At 38.6% G+C, this 16,630-nt stretch overlaps 1 protein-coding gene across 2 annotated transcripts; it reads left to right on the forward strand.

Annotated features, from left to right (window-relative positions):
- The first annotated feature begins 548 nt into the window (after window positions 1–548).
- LOC137503995 (alcohol dehydrogenase 1-like) lies at window positions 549–14,853 on the forward strand. 2 transcript variants are annotated; one of them, XM_068231845.1, is made up of 9 exons: window positions 549–656; window positions 1,393–1,494; window positions 3,398–3,539; window positions 6,521–6,608; window positions 9,128–9,345; window positions 10,542–10,804; window positions 12,344–12,479; window positions 13,261–13,399; window positions 14,649–14,853. In XM_068231845.1, exons 1-9 carry the CDS (start codon window positions 639–641, stop codon window positions 14,671–14,673), a joined length of 1,131 nt encoding a protein of 376 aa, XP_068087946.1. In that variant the 5' UTR covers window positions 549–638; the 3' UTR covers window positions 14,674–14,853. The 2 variants fall into 2 exon arrangements, with proteins under 2 accessions (XP_068087946.1, XP_068087956.1); XM_068231855.1 differs by lacking the exon at window positions 549–656 and adding an exon at window positions 2,497–2,713 and having other exon boundaries at window positions 1,424–1,494.
- Window positions 14,854–16,630: the final 1,777 nt, after the last annotated feature.

The raw sequence follows: 16,630 nt of genomic DNA on the forward strand, positions 1-16,630 counted from the left end.
TAATATGTAAATGCAGCAAGTGAAGTGTGGTCCCGTGTTAGTTGAGGAGCATAAATGCAGATATCAAACCAACAAGCTTTAATTTTGGTGATACCTTTAATGTACAGTTAGTCATTAAAGGAATCACCGGAATCAATGCTTGTTGGTTTGATGTCTGCATTTATGTAAACGCAGGAGGTTAACACTTTCTGTGCTCCCAGCAAACCAGGAAGTAACCACACTGCAACATCTCTGTAGGAGCTCTATAAGCTGTAACAAGGAAATGTTTTTTCTTGAAAGGTTATTATGTTGTTGCTTTTCTTTCATAGCAGTGAGGAGGGTCTGAGTTCAGGCCCGCTTTAACTATTGTTACGTGCTTTAGGAATAAAGCAAGTGAACAGAACCATAGGCAAGTGTTCTCTATCCTAAAGCAGGTAGCTGATTAGCTACAGTAACCTGCAGTACTGATGCTTGTTGTGAATTGCTTGATCAGCAGAGTCCAAGGATCATGCTATCTAATATTGTGTAATATAAAACTCATGTTCATCACAGTGCAATAGCAACATTGCCAGGGAGGGAGTACCTAGAAAAAGCAGCAGTTATAAGGCAAGAGGCACGTTACCTGAACGCACATTTTACAGAGAAGATATTACATTACAATGAGTACTGTAGGAAAGGTAAATGTTGATAGTTGAACTTGCCTCTGCCTTAATATCTTGGTGCTTGTACATATATGCATAACAATGCAAATGTAGAATTATGATCTAGGCCTTGTGTTGTGCATACAATATACACTGTACAATTTTTGCTACATCAAATACATGATTGTTATTGATTTTGATGCCTTACCCTGTCTACCACTTTGTACCTTTAGATAGTAATACTACTACTAAGTCTAATTCTGAGCCCGCTACTACCGTTGCTAGCTTTGTATCAATTAGGATAACATCCTTAATTTTTAAATAGATTTTTATTAGATGTAAGGTTAACTACAAATACAATAACGTCTAATAATGTATAGCATGCATGCATTATGCTAAGTTCAGACTACATGCATTGCATAATGTATGCAATATAATGCGCGCATAACACAACTCACACTCTTTGCTCAGTAAAACGTGCATGTTATTTTCATAATGTAAACACGTTATACTGTAATGCACTGTAGAAAGTGTGTTAGGATAATGTAGTCTGTTACAGTGCAGAGATGTGGATTCACTGCCCGATTGTACGCACTTTACTGAGTAAACGGGTGTCTTGCAGTGGACCAATAAAGGCTCTAAAAATACCACCCCACTACTACATTTAGTGGATCAATATTTTCAGATGGTAGATCGGGTAATCCTGGACATTTGTTCACCTTCGATCAGGTTCACTTAAATGAATTTATACTAACTGCAGTTTATTTTTTAGATTATAAAATGCAAGGCAGCTGTTGTCTGGGACAAGAAGCAGCCTATTGTAATTGAAGAAGTGGAGGTGCAGCCTCCAAAGGCACATGAAGTTCGGATAAAGGTAATGCTTTCATATGTACTACTTAATGTCTCTCTCTCGCTCTCTCTCTGCTGTCTGCCTATCCACTTACCTACAGTCAATGGTAAAGGTTTTGGCAGTGACGCAAATGTTTGTGCTTTGCTAACTTTGTGGTTTCAGTCTTTTTAGATTTCTGTACATGTTTCTCTGGTATAATGAAGAACAGTTATAAACATCTCATTAATGTGAAAGGCATTTATTGGCAAATGCATCCATTTTTTTTTCAAAAAGTCAATATATACGGTATTGATTCTTCCTCCTAACTACTCCAGTTTATTCTGGAATGATGGATATCAACTTCTGTGTCAAATCCTCACTGATGGCAATCCATTCTTGTCTTGTTAGTTCTTGGTTCACCCAATTTTTGAGCATGGGCGGCACTACACTGGGGCACTGCCCCCCCCCCCCCCCCCGGGAATCACTGTGCCCCTCTGAGTGCACCCCCTGCTCAGTAACATACAGTTAACGGTTTGCAGGCTCTACCAGCATGCAGTGACCAGGATAGATTCTGTAAAAAAAAAAACTCCATGTCAGCCTGAGTCTATACAGATGTAAAGTAAACCAATGGTCTTATCTATTTGCCATAAATACCTCACAAAATACAAGCTCTAGTTTATCGGTATGCAGGCTTGTTCCATTCTTTCCTTTCAAAGAATGGAGTGGCCCCAACTTCGTCATTTACATTACTCTAGTTCACAGGGTTTCACTCTGTTTCCTGAGGTTTCCTTCTCTGGCGGTAACTGGCTTTTGGGGCGGCAATTTCATAGCTTCACAGCCTCAATAGGTGAAGTGGGGAACCACACCATATGTACTAAGCCGAAGCATCTGGTGTCCTTGGTCTATGGAATCGTGAGAGAGGGAACTGTAGGAGGTCTTCCTCCCTATTGTGGTGTTTGGGAAACTGCCCTGGGGAAGTTTCAGGATGAACAATAGAATAAGGCATTTGTGATGACCCATAAGGCTTCTGTTTCTTCTTGGTTACAGGAATGAAACTTAAAACTTTTGAGTAATTGGTATAGATGCCCTGATACCCTTCACAAAATCTTTCCTACTGTTTCATTGGACTGCTGAAGATGTGGAAAATCTGTTGGCGCTCAACTCCATATTTGGTGGTCTTGTAATCTTGTAAAGCCATTTTGGAAAAAGATTTTTTTTCTCGCTCAACTATATGTGTGGTACTGATGTAGCAGCGGTTCCAGAGGTGACTCTTTTACTTATGCTACCAGGGTCATACAATTCCCTCAAGGAATCTTTATGGAGACATTTCCTTTCTCCTGCTAAACCCGCTATTGCTAGGCTTTGGAGGTCCTCATCCTCTCGCCTTCACTTACTAATTGGGTGAAGGTATTGTATGAGATCTTTTACATGGAACAGCAGATAGCATCTGATGACAATAATGTGGGATACTTCTCTCGGTCTTTGTTGCTTAATTGGATTACAGGGAATTGGATTGGTTTAAAGCACTCCTGGAGAGGTTTTGGAATCCATGCGGGATGTGATTAAAAAGGTTATATATATATATATATATATATATATATATATATATGTGTGTATATACTGTATATATCTACTCTCCTAATATTCAGCTGTTACAGGGGAAGGGCCGGGGGTTGCCTGTTTCTAGAAAGGTTTCCCCGCAGATTGGAATGGGTGATGGAGTAAAATTTGGTTTCCATAGACTTTCATCGCATGGCGGTGGGCTGTGGTAAAAATATTGCACCACACCGCCTGTGAAAGGGCCCTAAAGGTTATCATGCTTCTACAAGTGTAACTGGTTAACATAACAAATACTTTAAAAACATTTAATACAAATATCTAAGAAAGCAAATTTGACAAAATAATACATATAACTTAGACAGCTTACTCTTTTACTCAATGTTCCTAGATGGTGGCTGCATCAATATGTCGCACAGATGACCATGCAATGCAAGGAGACTTTGCCGATATTAATTTCCCAATTATTCTGGGCCATGAAGGAGCTGGAATAATTGAAAGTGTTGGAGAAGGAGTAACAGACCTAAAACCAGGTATTTTATACAAAAATGAGAAAGCAAATCCCATCTCAATTTCTACAGGGCAACACTGTAAAAACAGTACAGCAGCTTTAGCATATGATCCAACTAAACATCTTTATACAGTATTATATACAGTAGTCATATAGTTTTGCACTGATAGTACCTCCATTACCAGTGGGGGAGGACTGGGACGATTTGGCATAAGAATTTGCAGCATTCTTTTTCTACGGGATGCAAATTCTGACAGGTTGCATAAAATGCTACCTGTATTGAAAATATTTGCAACTTCATCAGAATTTGCAACCTTTACCATTCCTCCGCCTCCCATGAACCTTCCAACTTTGTGCCTAACACTAACCTACCCTATCCTGTTCCTGAAATTACCCTCCAATCATCCCATGCCTAACCTACTCTATCATGTGTCTAAAACTCCCCTTCACTCATCCTGTGCCTAAAACTAAACTACCCTATTCTGTGCCTAAAATTACTTTCCAACCATACTTTGCCTAACACTAACCTCCCCTCTCCTCGGACTAAAGGTGGCCACACACCATACAATTTTTTAAATATCTGTTCAATTTAAAAATTGCAATCAATTTTTCTGACTGATTGTAACATTTCAAAAATATGACCAATGTACCACACATATGTGTTAAGTTTTTCCCCAATTATGATAAAAAAAATGATTGGAAACTCTGACAAAATTGCGTAGGGTGTGTATATTAATAAATTGACAATCTAACACACACCATACAATCATTAGAAAGATTGAAGATAAATATCTGGCATTCTGGATCGATTAAAATCGAAGAAAACGGGAAATCCAATCGGATTTTTCAGTCGCATAAAAAAAAGCTTTCGATTTTTTTCGGGAGATCCGATCGGTTTTATCGAATTGCTGTAAAATCGGATCATTTTATTGTATCGTGTGTGGCCATAACACTAATCTATCATCCCCTCTGCCTAAAGGTGGCCACACACCATACAATTTTTTTAAATATCTGTTCAATTCAAGAATTGCAATACATTTTTCTGACTGATTGTAACAATTCAAAAATCGGACCAATGTACCACACACATATGTTAAATTTTTTCCCCAATTTTGATAAAAATGATTGGAAACTCTAAGAAAATTGCTAGGGTGTGTATATTAATAAATTGACAATCTAACATACACCATACAATCTTTAGAAAAATTGTAACATTTCCAGCATTCCGGTTCGATAAAAATTGAAAAAAAGGGAAATCCGATCGGATTTTTCAGTCAAATGAAAAAAAAGCTTTCGATTTTTTTCGGGAGATCCGATCATATTTATGGAATTAACATAAAGGGCCCTTTTCCACTAGCAATCACTAGCGTTTGCGCTAAACTCTAGCGATTGTGATGCAACAAATCTACAAAATTTCACGGCGATTTCCCGACGTTTGCGATCGTGATTTTGCTATGCTATGCACTGCATAGAAAAATCACGGCAATAATCGTTCCGCCGCGCGATAGCGATTAGTTAAAAAATGAATCGCGGTAGTGGAAATGACCTACCGCGATTCCTACGTTAAAAGCAAACTGTAGCAATTTGGAAAATCACTAGCGGTTTGCAATTTTGCGATTCAGCAATCGCAAACGCCGTGGTGGAAAAGGGCCCACAATCTGATCATTTTATTGACCTTCTCCTATAGGATGCAAATTCTGATAGGTTGCAAAATATGCTACCAGAGTTGCTCCACAAAATTTCAATAGATTTTATGCTGAAATCTATTGAAACTCTGTGCACAATGTATGGCAGTAATAGATCCCTCTCTGACCAGATTACAATCAGAGGGGGATCTGATGGTCAAATCTGGTGGCCATCTATAAAATATAACTTTAAAGTAATAGATCTTTAACCTATTTTGGTTCCTGGACGTAGAATCTACGTCCAGGAACCATGCGCGCTACCGCGCGCTCCCGCGCGCTCCCGCGGCCGATCGCGCGCGTGCACGCGCACTCCCGGCCGCGGATTCGGTAGCCACGGAATCAATGTATCGGGCTATGGTGCCCGATCACTGATTCCTCTCCCCCGCTGAAAAAGCGACAGCTTCTCTCGGAAGCTGTGCTTTTTGAGGCTGTCACCTCCCCCATGCGTCGCTCTAAGTGTGTGTTACGCTTAGAGTGACATCATGTAAACAAACTCATGGCCGCCATCTTGTGGCCTAAAAGTAATACTACAGCTGAAAGTAAAAAAATATAAAAATTAACACACATTTACATTATAAATCTATTGTTTACCTCCCTCCCTCCCAAAACTACACAAATAAAATGTTTACTATAAAAAAAAAAACATTACAATAAAAAAAAATGTAAATATTTACCTAAGGGTCTAAACTTTTTAAATATCAATGTAAAGATGAAAAATTTCTATATTTTTTTTATTTTAAACTTGTAAGTAGTGATAGATGCAAAATGGAAAAAATGCACCTTTATTTCCAAATAAAACATTGTGATAGGGACATAATTTTAACGGTGTAATAACCGGGACATATGGGCAAATGCAATACGTGAGTTTTAATTATGGAGGCATGTATTATTTTAAAACTATAATGGCTGAAAACTGAGAAATAATGAATTTTTCCATTTTTTCTTATTCTTTCTGTTAAAATGCATTTACAGTAAAGTGGCTCTTAGCAAAATGTACCCCCCAAAGAAAGCCTAATTGGTGGCGGAAAAAACAAGATATAGATCAGTTCATTGTGATAAGTAGTGATAAAGTTATAGGCTAATGAATGGGAGGTGAACATTTCTCACGTGAAAACGACGGAACGCGAATGGGTTAAACTACCAGAAAGCCAGCCAGGTGTGCCAGATTTGCCAACAGGGGTTTCTGGGCAGCTAATTGCTCTTGCATGCTAATATTCTGGATGAGTAAAGGTACCACAGTACTTGCATATCTATGAGTGCAATATGGTTTTGTATTTTGCCTGGAGTGCCTCTTTAATATGTATATATGTTTATTTAGGAGACAAAGTGCTACCAATGTGCGTTCCTCAGTGTGGAAAATGCAGCTCTTGTCTAAATCCACATAGCAACTGCTGCCTTAAATTACAGTAAGTACTTTTTTTTTACTTTTCATTTGTCTGATTTATGTATTTTTACTTCATAGGCAACAATTTTGAAGAAAATATGTAATTTGTCTGTTTTTACGGTCACTCGTAAAGAATTACAAGAATTGTTACATTGTATTTCTATGATGTACCTGTAATAAACAGCCATAACATGGGTGACAAATTGCACAGTGGCTAGCCAGGCTAAAACTTGGCCAGGATGTTCTCCTTAGAGATTCTGGGATCAGAGTGCGAGTCCCTCTGGGAGACACTTTAATGACATGACCATGTATGCTGTGAAGCCTGTGGAAAATACAAAATCATAGTAAATCATATGGATATTCACCCCAAAACAAATAAAACCCTTTATGTGGACTTTAAGAATATAGACTGGTACCTATTCTAAGGTGGCTGAGGCCATCCATGCCGAGAATCTAGACAAGACACAGAACAAAGCTTGAAAACCCCTAATGTAATGAAAAAAAAATCCAAGGTATTAGTTACTAAACAACTAGTTAGCTGCTCTACCATCACAAGGAAATTAAATGAAAATTGGAAATGCTGTATTAAAGAGACTATATGGCCTCAATTCACTAAGATCATGCTGGAGATAATAAGGCAAGAATAAACTTACCTCCACACAGTGAGAGAATTATCTTATCTCTTCATTCCTTAAGTTACTTCCTCTGTAGTTAAATTACCTCCTCTGTAGTTAAATTACCTCCTCTGTAGTTAAGTTACCTCCTCTGTAGTTATTTTCACATGCAGTTAATTAACAGCCTGTCTAGAATTCTGGAGTTATTTTAAGGATTGCAGAGTTAACTTAAAGACAGAAGAGTTAACGTTAGGTTTGCCTGAGGTAAAATGTTTCCTGAATACTACATGCCTCATCTCCATGGTGATCACTCTAGAAACGTTATTAAAGACAGGAGATAAGCTTAGTGAATTGAGGCCAATGTGACAAAATGTTCAGCCTTATTTCTTCTATCCTATAAGTTCCTATACCTGTTCTGATGTGGCTTGGATTACTGCAGGCTTTTCTAGTTGCACTGTCTCTGTAATGTATCTAATCTTCTTCTTTTCTTTGTCAAGCATTGTCAAGCCAGAGAGGAAAGAGCTGCCTCTGTTGTAACAAATACAAGTTAAGCCTGCCCTCTGCAGGCTCTGTGTGTGCTTTGTTTATTTGTGAGCCCGTGGGGGGGGCTTGGCATAATGTAACATGATATATATATATATATATATATATATATATATATATATATATATATATATATATATATATATATATGTATATATATATATATATATGTATATATATATGTATGTATATATATATATATATATACACATATTAGTGTATGTATACACACACCCACAAACATCACCTCCTGGTTAGCGGCCATGTTTTTTGTTTGTAAACACTGCCTAAAGCTGGCAATTAAAAGCTAGGATTGCGGCGGGGAGTGTTGGAAAAGGCAAAGAGGGATCCAGGAGATCACAGTGACTCGATTTGTACAATAAAAAACATACCAATCGGACAGTACAGATTCTCTTTAAAGGAAAACTCTGTGAGGTTTCATTGGATTGCTGAATAATATAAATCTTTTAAAAATCTTTTACTTGTCCCAGGTTATCAGCTACAGACGTGTTAAACTTGAGACAAAAGGAGAAATGTGTTGCTTGATTATTGGAAACTGCAACTACAAAACAGTTATACTAAAAGACAATAGAATAAATGGATTCAACCTGGGAAAACCTGCTAACCAGTGTTAACACAGCAGAAAGTATAACACACTCTTAAAAATCGACCTAAACTCACTTCATGATACATAGGGGCCTATTGGAGAAAAATGTATGCATTTGACAGTCTTATAAAGCAGATCATAGGCAGTGGCATTCGAATAGTATTCAAAGCCTTATTGCAGTGGCTGATGTAATAACTGAACAGGTTTAGTTGCTACATGTTTCAGGAATGGCTCTTAAAATGTCTTATTTAAAGCGAACCCGAGGTGAGAGGGATGTGAAGGCTGACATTATTATTTATGTAGTACATATACTGTGTGTATATATATATATATATATATATATATATATATATATATATATATATATATATATATATATATATATATATACATATATATATATACACACACATATGACATGTTTATTTCCTTTTAAGTAGTGCACATTGCCTGCCTGTCCTGCTGATCCTCTGCCGCCAATACTTTAAGCCAAAATAAGCATGCAGATCAGATGTCTATGACAAATCTGACAAGATTAGCTGCATGCTTGTTTCAGGTGTGTGATTTAGACACTACTGACCAGAAAGATCAGCAGGACTGCCAGGCAACTGGTATTGTTTAAAAGGAAATGCACAAGGCAGCCTCCATAGGTCTAACACCTCGGGCTCCTTTTAAGGTAAGGACAAATACAATTTTCACTGAAATTATTATTATTATTGATACAAATATTAGAAATGCATCTGCTTGTTCTCCATCTCCTCTTACATTTTCCTACAGCAATAGTGAATCCCAGAATGTAATGCCTGACAAGACACCCAGGTTCTCCTGCAAGGGGAAACCCGTGTACCACTTTTTATGGACCAGCACCTTTTCAGAGTACATTGTGATGCCTCACTATTCAGTTGCAAAACTTCATGACAAAATGCCATTGGACAAAGCTTGTCTTTTTGGATGTGGTTTTACTTGCGGATATGGAGCAGCTGTCAAAGTTGCCAAGTTAAGTAGATAATATTGATAGTATTACATTGCCATAAATTAGGATGCAGACTTTTATTACTACATGTTTGGTTGGTAAACTCCAGCAGACAGCAAACCTGAAGAAGCTTTAGTATGGCAATACAAAGGAGGCAGCGGATCCGGTGTTGCTGTAAGCTATGTATTTATTGTTTTATGCAGAATGCAACATGCAGCAGGAATATACAGTCTTACTTTGCTATGTCCAACCGTACATCAGGTGGGAGGGTGACACATTCATTCCTGGGCACTAGACAGGAGCCTGAGTCAAAAGGGATCAGCCTCGGAAAAAGCACGACTGTGCGAAACGACCGTGTGGCTTCTGCATATCATAAGAGAGAGAGACTAAATACACAGCTTACAGCAGTGCCAGATATGTTGCCGTCTTTGTATTGCCAATCTCAACACTTGATCTATACATCCAGAGCACGCTGTCATGCTACTAGGTGAAAGGAGCGAGCTGCTCAGGTCAGTGCCCTCAAGTTATTTTCATTGCTCTTATAGACTGAGTGCCGGCACACAAAACCTTCTTCTCCCTTCATTGTAACAGAAGCTGGATTATACTGGTAACTACCAGATAGGAATGGCCATGTCTAGGAGGACTCACGGAGAAGCATGTGATTTGTTTAATCAGCTGATAGATTTGCAAAGCTCTGACTTGCTTCAAACACATCCTACTTTAGCACATGATCATGACTAGCAAATCAGAGACTTACATATCTATCACCTGACCATACTGATTATATGGTTCTCCATGAGTTTTCTTAGACATGACCATCACTACTACCAGGATTATAGAAAACACCAGGTGCGGCTCCCCATATTTATTTATTTTTTTAAGGTGGAAAAGAAACTTCCTACAAATCCCACTGACACTGCAAAGTTCTCAAAGTTTGGGCAAAGACTAGGTAACAAAAAAAAAAAAATAGGGTACATATTGAGACTTATTTTAGAAAAAAGGTGTTTATATTTGGGACACACATTATTTTTGGGGCACTTTTTATTTTTTGAATGTTACCTTTTAAGTTGGAATCCCCCACATTAATTATTGCAGGTGGGTTAAATTTGATAGTAACATCATTTGCAATTTCTGGATTTACATGAGAAGCTTTAGTGAGAACGTTGTGAAGATTATCTGGGGTTAAATCTGTTGGTTAACAGTGCATTGTTATTGTACAGGTGGAGCCCGGTACTACTTGTGCTGTATTTGGACTGGGAGCAGTTGGATTATCTGCTATAATTGGCTGTAAAGTGTCTGGAGCTACAAGAATTATTGCTGTGGATATAAACAGCAGCAAGTTTGAAAAGGCAAAACAGTTTGGAGCTACGGATTGCATTAACCCTAATGATTACAGCAAACCAATCCAGGACGTGATCGTAGAAATGAATGGACAAGGAGTGCATTATTCCTTTGAATGTATCGGCACTACAGAATGCATGGTATGCCAGTCTAAATGTTTGTATCACTATTCTTGGGTGTTTGCTTTTTTAGAAAGCCAGCAAAGGTGTGCCTACAGTATGTCTATTGGATTTGTGGGCAGGCCACATAGGCCGTGGCCTTGGGCAGCAGGATGGCTGAGGCACCATTGCAGCTGATCATCTGTTTCCCCCTCTGTTTGTGGTGCTTGTGTTTTATTACTGCTTCCTGCCTGCACAGATCCCCTGCCCACACAATGCTAATGAGAAACCAGCTCTCCTTCACAAATATCCCCTTTCTTCACTGCATATACAGAGCAGCAGATCAATCAGCAGTGCTAGTGGCTGACAGTGGGGAAAGCGAGTGGTGTGTCATGGGCTTCAAATACAGGAAGTGACTCACTCCAATACAAAGTTCCAGCCTCTCAAATGAGGCGATGTTGTAGATAGGCCCCCAGGCTGTTGGGTTCACCAACGGGAAAGCAAAAAAGGGTGTGAACATTGGAGGGGCCGTATCTCAGTTGGCTGGGGGTGAGGGCATGATTTGTAGTTACAGCCCTGGTATCTTATATTGAACAATAGAGCATAGATACATAAATGTCTGTTTTTCCATTTTATCTACAAGAATGTTCCCATAAGAAATGCAAATATATATAGAGGTATAGTATGCATAGCTTTAATATGTGGAATTTCACTTGAGCACTTCACTTCAGGAACAATTTTTATTTTAGCTTTGGATAAAGTGGAAGGAGTTTAGACTTGGTCTTTTAGTTATATATGTGCCTCTATTGGGGATCTTCCTAATCCTGGAGCCTCCATGAACAACTATGACTTTAATATGAATTCTTGCAGAGCCAGAGATAGGAAATAAGGGACAGCAATACAAATGCAACAGGAGTTATTCTATATCCATCTTTTTGCTGTACCATTACTGTTGGCTATTTCTTTGATTTTGAGGTTCACTTTGGTAATGAAATAGCCAACAGTAATGGTACAGCAAAAAGATGTATATAGAATAACTCCTGTTGCATTTGTATTGCTGTCCCTTATTTCCTATCTCTGGCTCTGCAAGAATTCATATTAAAGTCATAGTTGTTCATGGAGGCTCCAGGATTAGGAAGATCCCCAATAGAGGCACATACAGGTATATAAGTAAAAGACCAACTTTAAACTCCTTCCATATTATCCAAAGCTAAAATAAAAATTGTTCCTGAAGTGCTCAAGTGAAATTCCACATATTAAAGTAATGCATACTTTTTTTTCTAATGTAATAGTAATGTAATACCATTAAGAAATACCTCTATATAAATTTACATTTCTTATGGGAAAATTCTTGTAGATAAAATGGAAAAACAGACAGTAGTATAAACCCAAAAGTTAATCTCTCAAATTAGCTATACCTCTCAAACTATCTAAAGCTGAAAGAAGACATTTACTAAGTCAGAATTTGAATTTGATTTTTTTTTAAATCCAAATTAACTTAGATACCAAACACACCTAAACATATAATACAGTATTACATTCCTGAGAATATTGATTTGTTTGCATGTGTTTCCGATTTAGAGAGCTGCCTTGGAGTGCACACAGCTGGGATACGGGTTCAGTGTGATTATTGGAGATGCTGCTCCTAATGAGTACATCACTTTTGATCCATATCTGCTGCTTACAGGACGAACCTGGACAGGCTGTGTTTTCGGAGGTATGATTAACAGATCAAACCACAATTAATGTACATGGCTAAGATGATTAAGGGATTTTATTTGTAAGATTCTGTATAATCATTTGAGGAGTCTTAAAGGAGAATGCCAGTCTAAGTAAATATCGGTGTGTCTGGTCTCATAAAGCAAAACCGCAGTAACAACGAGGAATGGTGACCTGGAAACAAAATATTTTTTTTCAAACATTAGACTTAGATACGTAAGTAATGCTAACTTCAAAGTTGATTGATCAGGTCAAATGACTGCACTGTGTCGTAAGAAAGATAGGGGTTGCTTTACAAAATGTTCTCCTTGTGCTCTTTTCTATTACAGGTAATAAGAAGCCCATTGAATGTAAGTTTCTAATCACCTGACATCCCTCAGGAGTTACTGGCAAATTCAATAACTGGCTTCACCTAGGCAATGGCTAAGCCGAAAGAGCCTCAAGCAGAAAAATAAAAGTCATTCTGCAGCTGTGGGACAATGTTGTAGAAAGTTTTTGTGCTGTTGAGCTGTCTTTCAGGACCACAGCGCAAAACCTTGCTCCAGCATTACTGTCACACCTCCAATCATGGCCTCAGTCTGGGCATCCCAACACTTTGGTGGCGGTTTTACGTTAAATAATTCTACACTTAGAAATAGTCAACGAGCACTCTATCATGTGACTGTGACTATGTTGGGAAACAGATGAAGTATAATGACAAACTTTATATGCTTATTATGCTTTATGCAAATATGTTAAATTAGTCCTCTGTTTAATATTAACCGGATTGTGTTTTTCAGGTTATAAAAGTAAAGAAAGTATTCCGAAACTAGTAAATGATTATATGGCAAAGAAATATAATGTAGATGGATTAGTAAGCCATACATTACCATTTCACTCTATTAAAGAAGGATTTGAGCTTTTACAGGCTGGCAAAAGGTAATATAATAGTATTGTTGATAGCAATGTTATTATTATCTAAACCACAATGAGGAACTCCCATGATAATGTGATGAAGGTGGACTGACCTTCTAATTACCACAGACAAGAATAGATTTAATCTCTATTCAGCACAGCACAACGTGTTTCGCCAGTCAAATCCGGCTTCATCAGGTACAATCTATATGACAGTGTAAAAGGAACATTATTTAATGTTGCAGTTTGAAATGTAATACCGGTATATTAGAATTTTAAGTCGGGTTAATTTTCTTTATGTGCATTTTCAATAACTGCAGTTATGAAAAAATGCATTTAGAAATATATCAGAATGATGAATCATTTTTGTAACTTTAACATTGTAACATAAGGTTGCAGTGGATAGCTTCTTGACTACCCTAAATGCTGCAGCCTCTTCACAGTTTACTCCTTCCCCTTCCTGGCAGTTGGCTGGGTCATGTGGCATCTCAGTGATGTGATCCATGTCATGTGGTTATGTAGTTGACTGTGATCCTGGCCAAAGCCACACCTCCCCGGGGACTAACAGCCAATGGATAGGCTGCCAGTCACTATTGTGGAGGCAGCAAGGTTTAAAGTGGCATGCAATGCAACGCAACTGACCAATGTGTACTTTAATTGTCAAGCATTGTGCACTTCAATGTGTGCAATCCTAGCACCGCACTGCATGTCGCAACTGAGGAGCAGGGCCAGGCCGAGGCAGAGGCGAGAGAGGCTCCAGCCTCAGGGCGCAGTGTAGGAGGGGGCACACGACTCACTCAGCTATCATTCCCTTATTGTGTTTGAAGCAGAGAGAAATAAGAAGAGGGAATACATGGCAGTGACTGCAAGCCAGATAACTAGAGATTAAGGCGTTAGGGTGTTTGGGGGCCCTGGGGCGCCTTTTAGTCTAATAGCAATCAGTGTGTGACGGCTGGGGTGGGAGGGATGGAGGGGCGCACTTTGGTGTCTCAGCCGTGGGTGCTGGAGGCCTTTGTCCCGGCTCTGCTGAGGAGGCGTGCAGTGTTCATAGACTTTGAATGACACCACTAAACAGTGTCCATTACAATGCAACATGAGTATGAAAGCACTCTAAGGAAGATTAGAATATGTACAAGTAATAGGGATATATGTTGGCTGCTAAGAGAGATGCAGAAAACATGCTAAACATTTTAGACACAGGCCAGAATAGGGGTTGGTTTACATTTTTTGCTTAAACCTGTTAACATATTTTTTTATTGTTCTTCATTAAAAGCATCCGTACAGTCCTGCTATTCTAATCTGAAGGAAAACCTTGACGTTCTTCAAAAACATTTTGGCATCAAGACCCTCAAAAGAAAATTATTTAGGATACTTTCAGTGGCATACAAGACACAGTTTCTCTTTTCCTTTGCTGACTGATTAAACTTTATGGAAGTATCTCACCTAAAATAAAATAAGCCATCAGTAATAGCACATAATGACTTATTGTTTTTTTTCCCATCTTTTTAAAATTATTTATCACTTTAGCCTGCGGGTTGTTTTTTTTCTTAAGGAGGTAAACAATTTTCACATTTCAATGCTCCCCCCTTTCATTTGCCAGTAACTTTATCACTACTTATCACACCTAAATGATCTATATCTTTTTTTTTACCACAAATTAGGCTTTTTGTGGGTGATATTTATTTTCAGTAGTTACTTTGTTTTTCATGGATTTTAAAAGGAAAACAAGGAAGAAAATAAAAATAAAAATTGCACGGTTCTCCTGTTGGACTCAAAGTGCTTGAGAGCTGCAGCCAACAAGCTCAGTAGGCCACCCGGCAGGAGGTCTTGTCTAAGGACTCCTTGTTGAACAAGTTCTGATTTACTGAACAGCTTTTTGGCCACTAGATGGTGATACGCACTATTCAGAAACTGGTAAAACAGTTTTTTAAGTTTATTTTTACTTTCATTTTAATGAATGAACATTAGACTTTGATTGAAGCCATGTTCATTCATAAACAACAGTTTGATTGGCTCAAGGAACACATATTCCCGTTCACCAATCTTTGCTGAATGAGTCCCGCTGTGAACGAGTGGCGTGAGCACATACGCACACATGCCGCTTATTGACAGGACTCGTCTGTGTACATCTTGCTTGAGTAACCATGGCTCAAACTGGATGCATATGTACGTCCAATTTGAGTTAAGTTACCAGCCCCACATGGTAACTGTAAAGGAGTTAAAGTAACTTCGTTGTGACACATACAAACACCCTGAAAGTATTGATATTTGTATAAGTACATCAATGCTTCTCTGAATCCCTCATGCCACGTTTCTGGCCATCTTTGATTTTGGGACTTGCTCAAAGTCTGCACAAAGTTAATTAACTGCCCAACTCAACCACGTGTCATTGCTGATTTGAACCCCCTCAACATGCGAGGCAGAAGCACATCACTAACCAGCAGACAATAAGAATAATGTTTTATCACTCAGTGATCTTTAAGCAAAGGTACAAAAGGCTATCTTTAAAGCCTCTTTTGTATGAGAGGCTGAATTGTGCGCTTGTTGGGCAGTGCAGCCTCTAATCTACCAGCCACACCAGTACCTTCTGTCCACAAATAAATGCATGCCCAAAGGCAGCATTTGTAACCTCACACATATCAGCACTTGGTACACTGTGCAGTTACCTGACAGTAAACCCCCCCACCACCCGCATCATGATTTGTCCAAGTTTGGTTGCAGCCCAGCTTTCATGTAACTTTCTAGAAAGCTTTTGGTCAGTGCACAGGAGCAGCTAACTGGTGGTTCATTTCCTGCATTCCGCCTCCTGTTTTAAAGAGACCTTATTCTTGGTCCACTGGTGCTCTATTTCATTTTTTTCACAAATGTTTGTAGAAGTGGTCTGCATGGTTAGATGTTTGATTTTATACAGCTGGGGCCACTGAAATGATTGGAACACCTGGATTTAGTTATTTGGATGGGCATCCCAATACCTTTGGCAGTAAGTGTATGTGTTTGTGAACTGCAGCTTTATTTATTTATCATCCTTCCCGTTTTTTCCTTGTGCATTGCTGGCTCCTGCAAATTTACATTGCATTACAAAATGGGAGGCTGGACAAGGGTTTCATTTTTTCTTGTCTTACTAATCTCAAAACTGCAGCAGCAATAAGGTATATCTCCAGCCTTCCAGTATGTACCATGATTTATGTGCCTTAAGTTGAATACTCACCGTAGCGACGCAGGAAGATGGATCCAGCAACCAATCCATCTTCCTTT

The sequence above is a fragment of the Hyperolius riggenbachi genome, chromosome 1 (genome assembly GCF_040937935.1).
Source record: "Hyperolius riggenbachi isolate aHypRig1 chromosome 1, aHypRig1.pri, whole genome shotgun sequence".
Lineage (NCBI taxonomy): Eukaryota > Metazoa > Chordata > Amphibia > Anura > Hyperoliidae > Hyperolius > Hyperolius riggenbachi.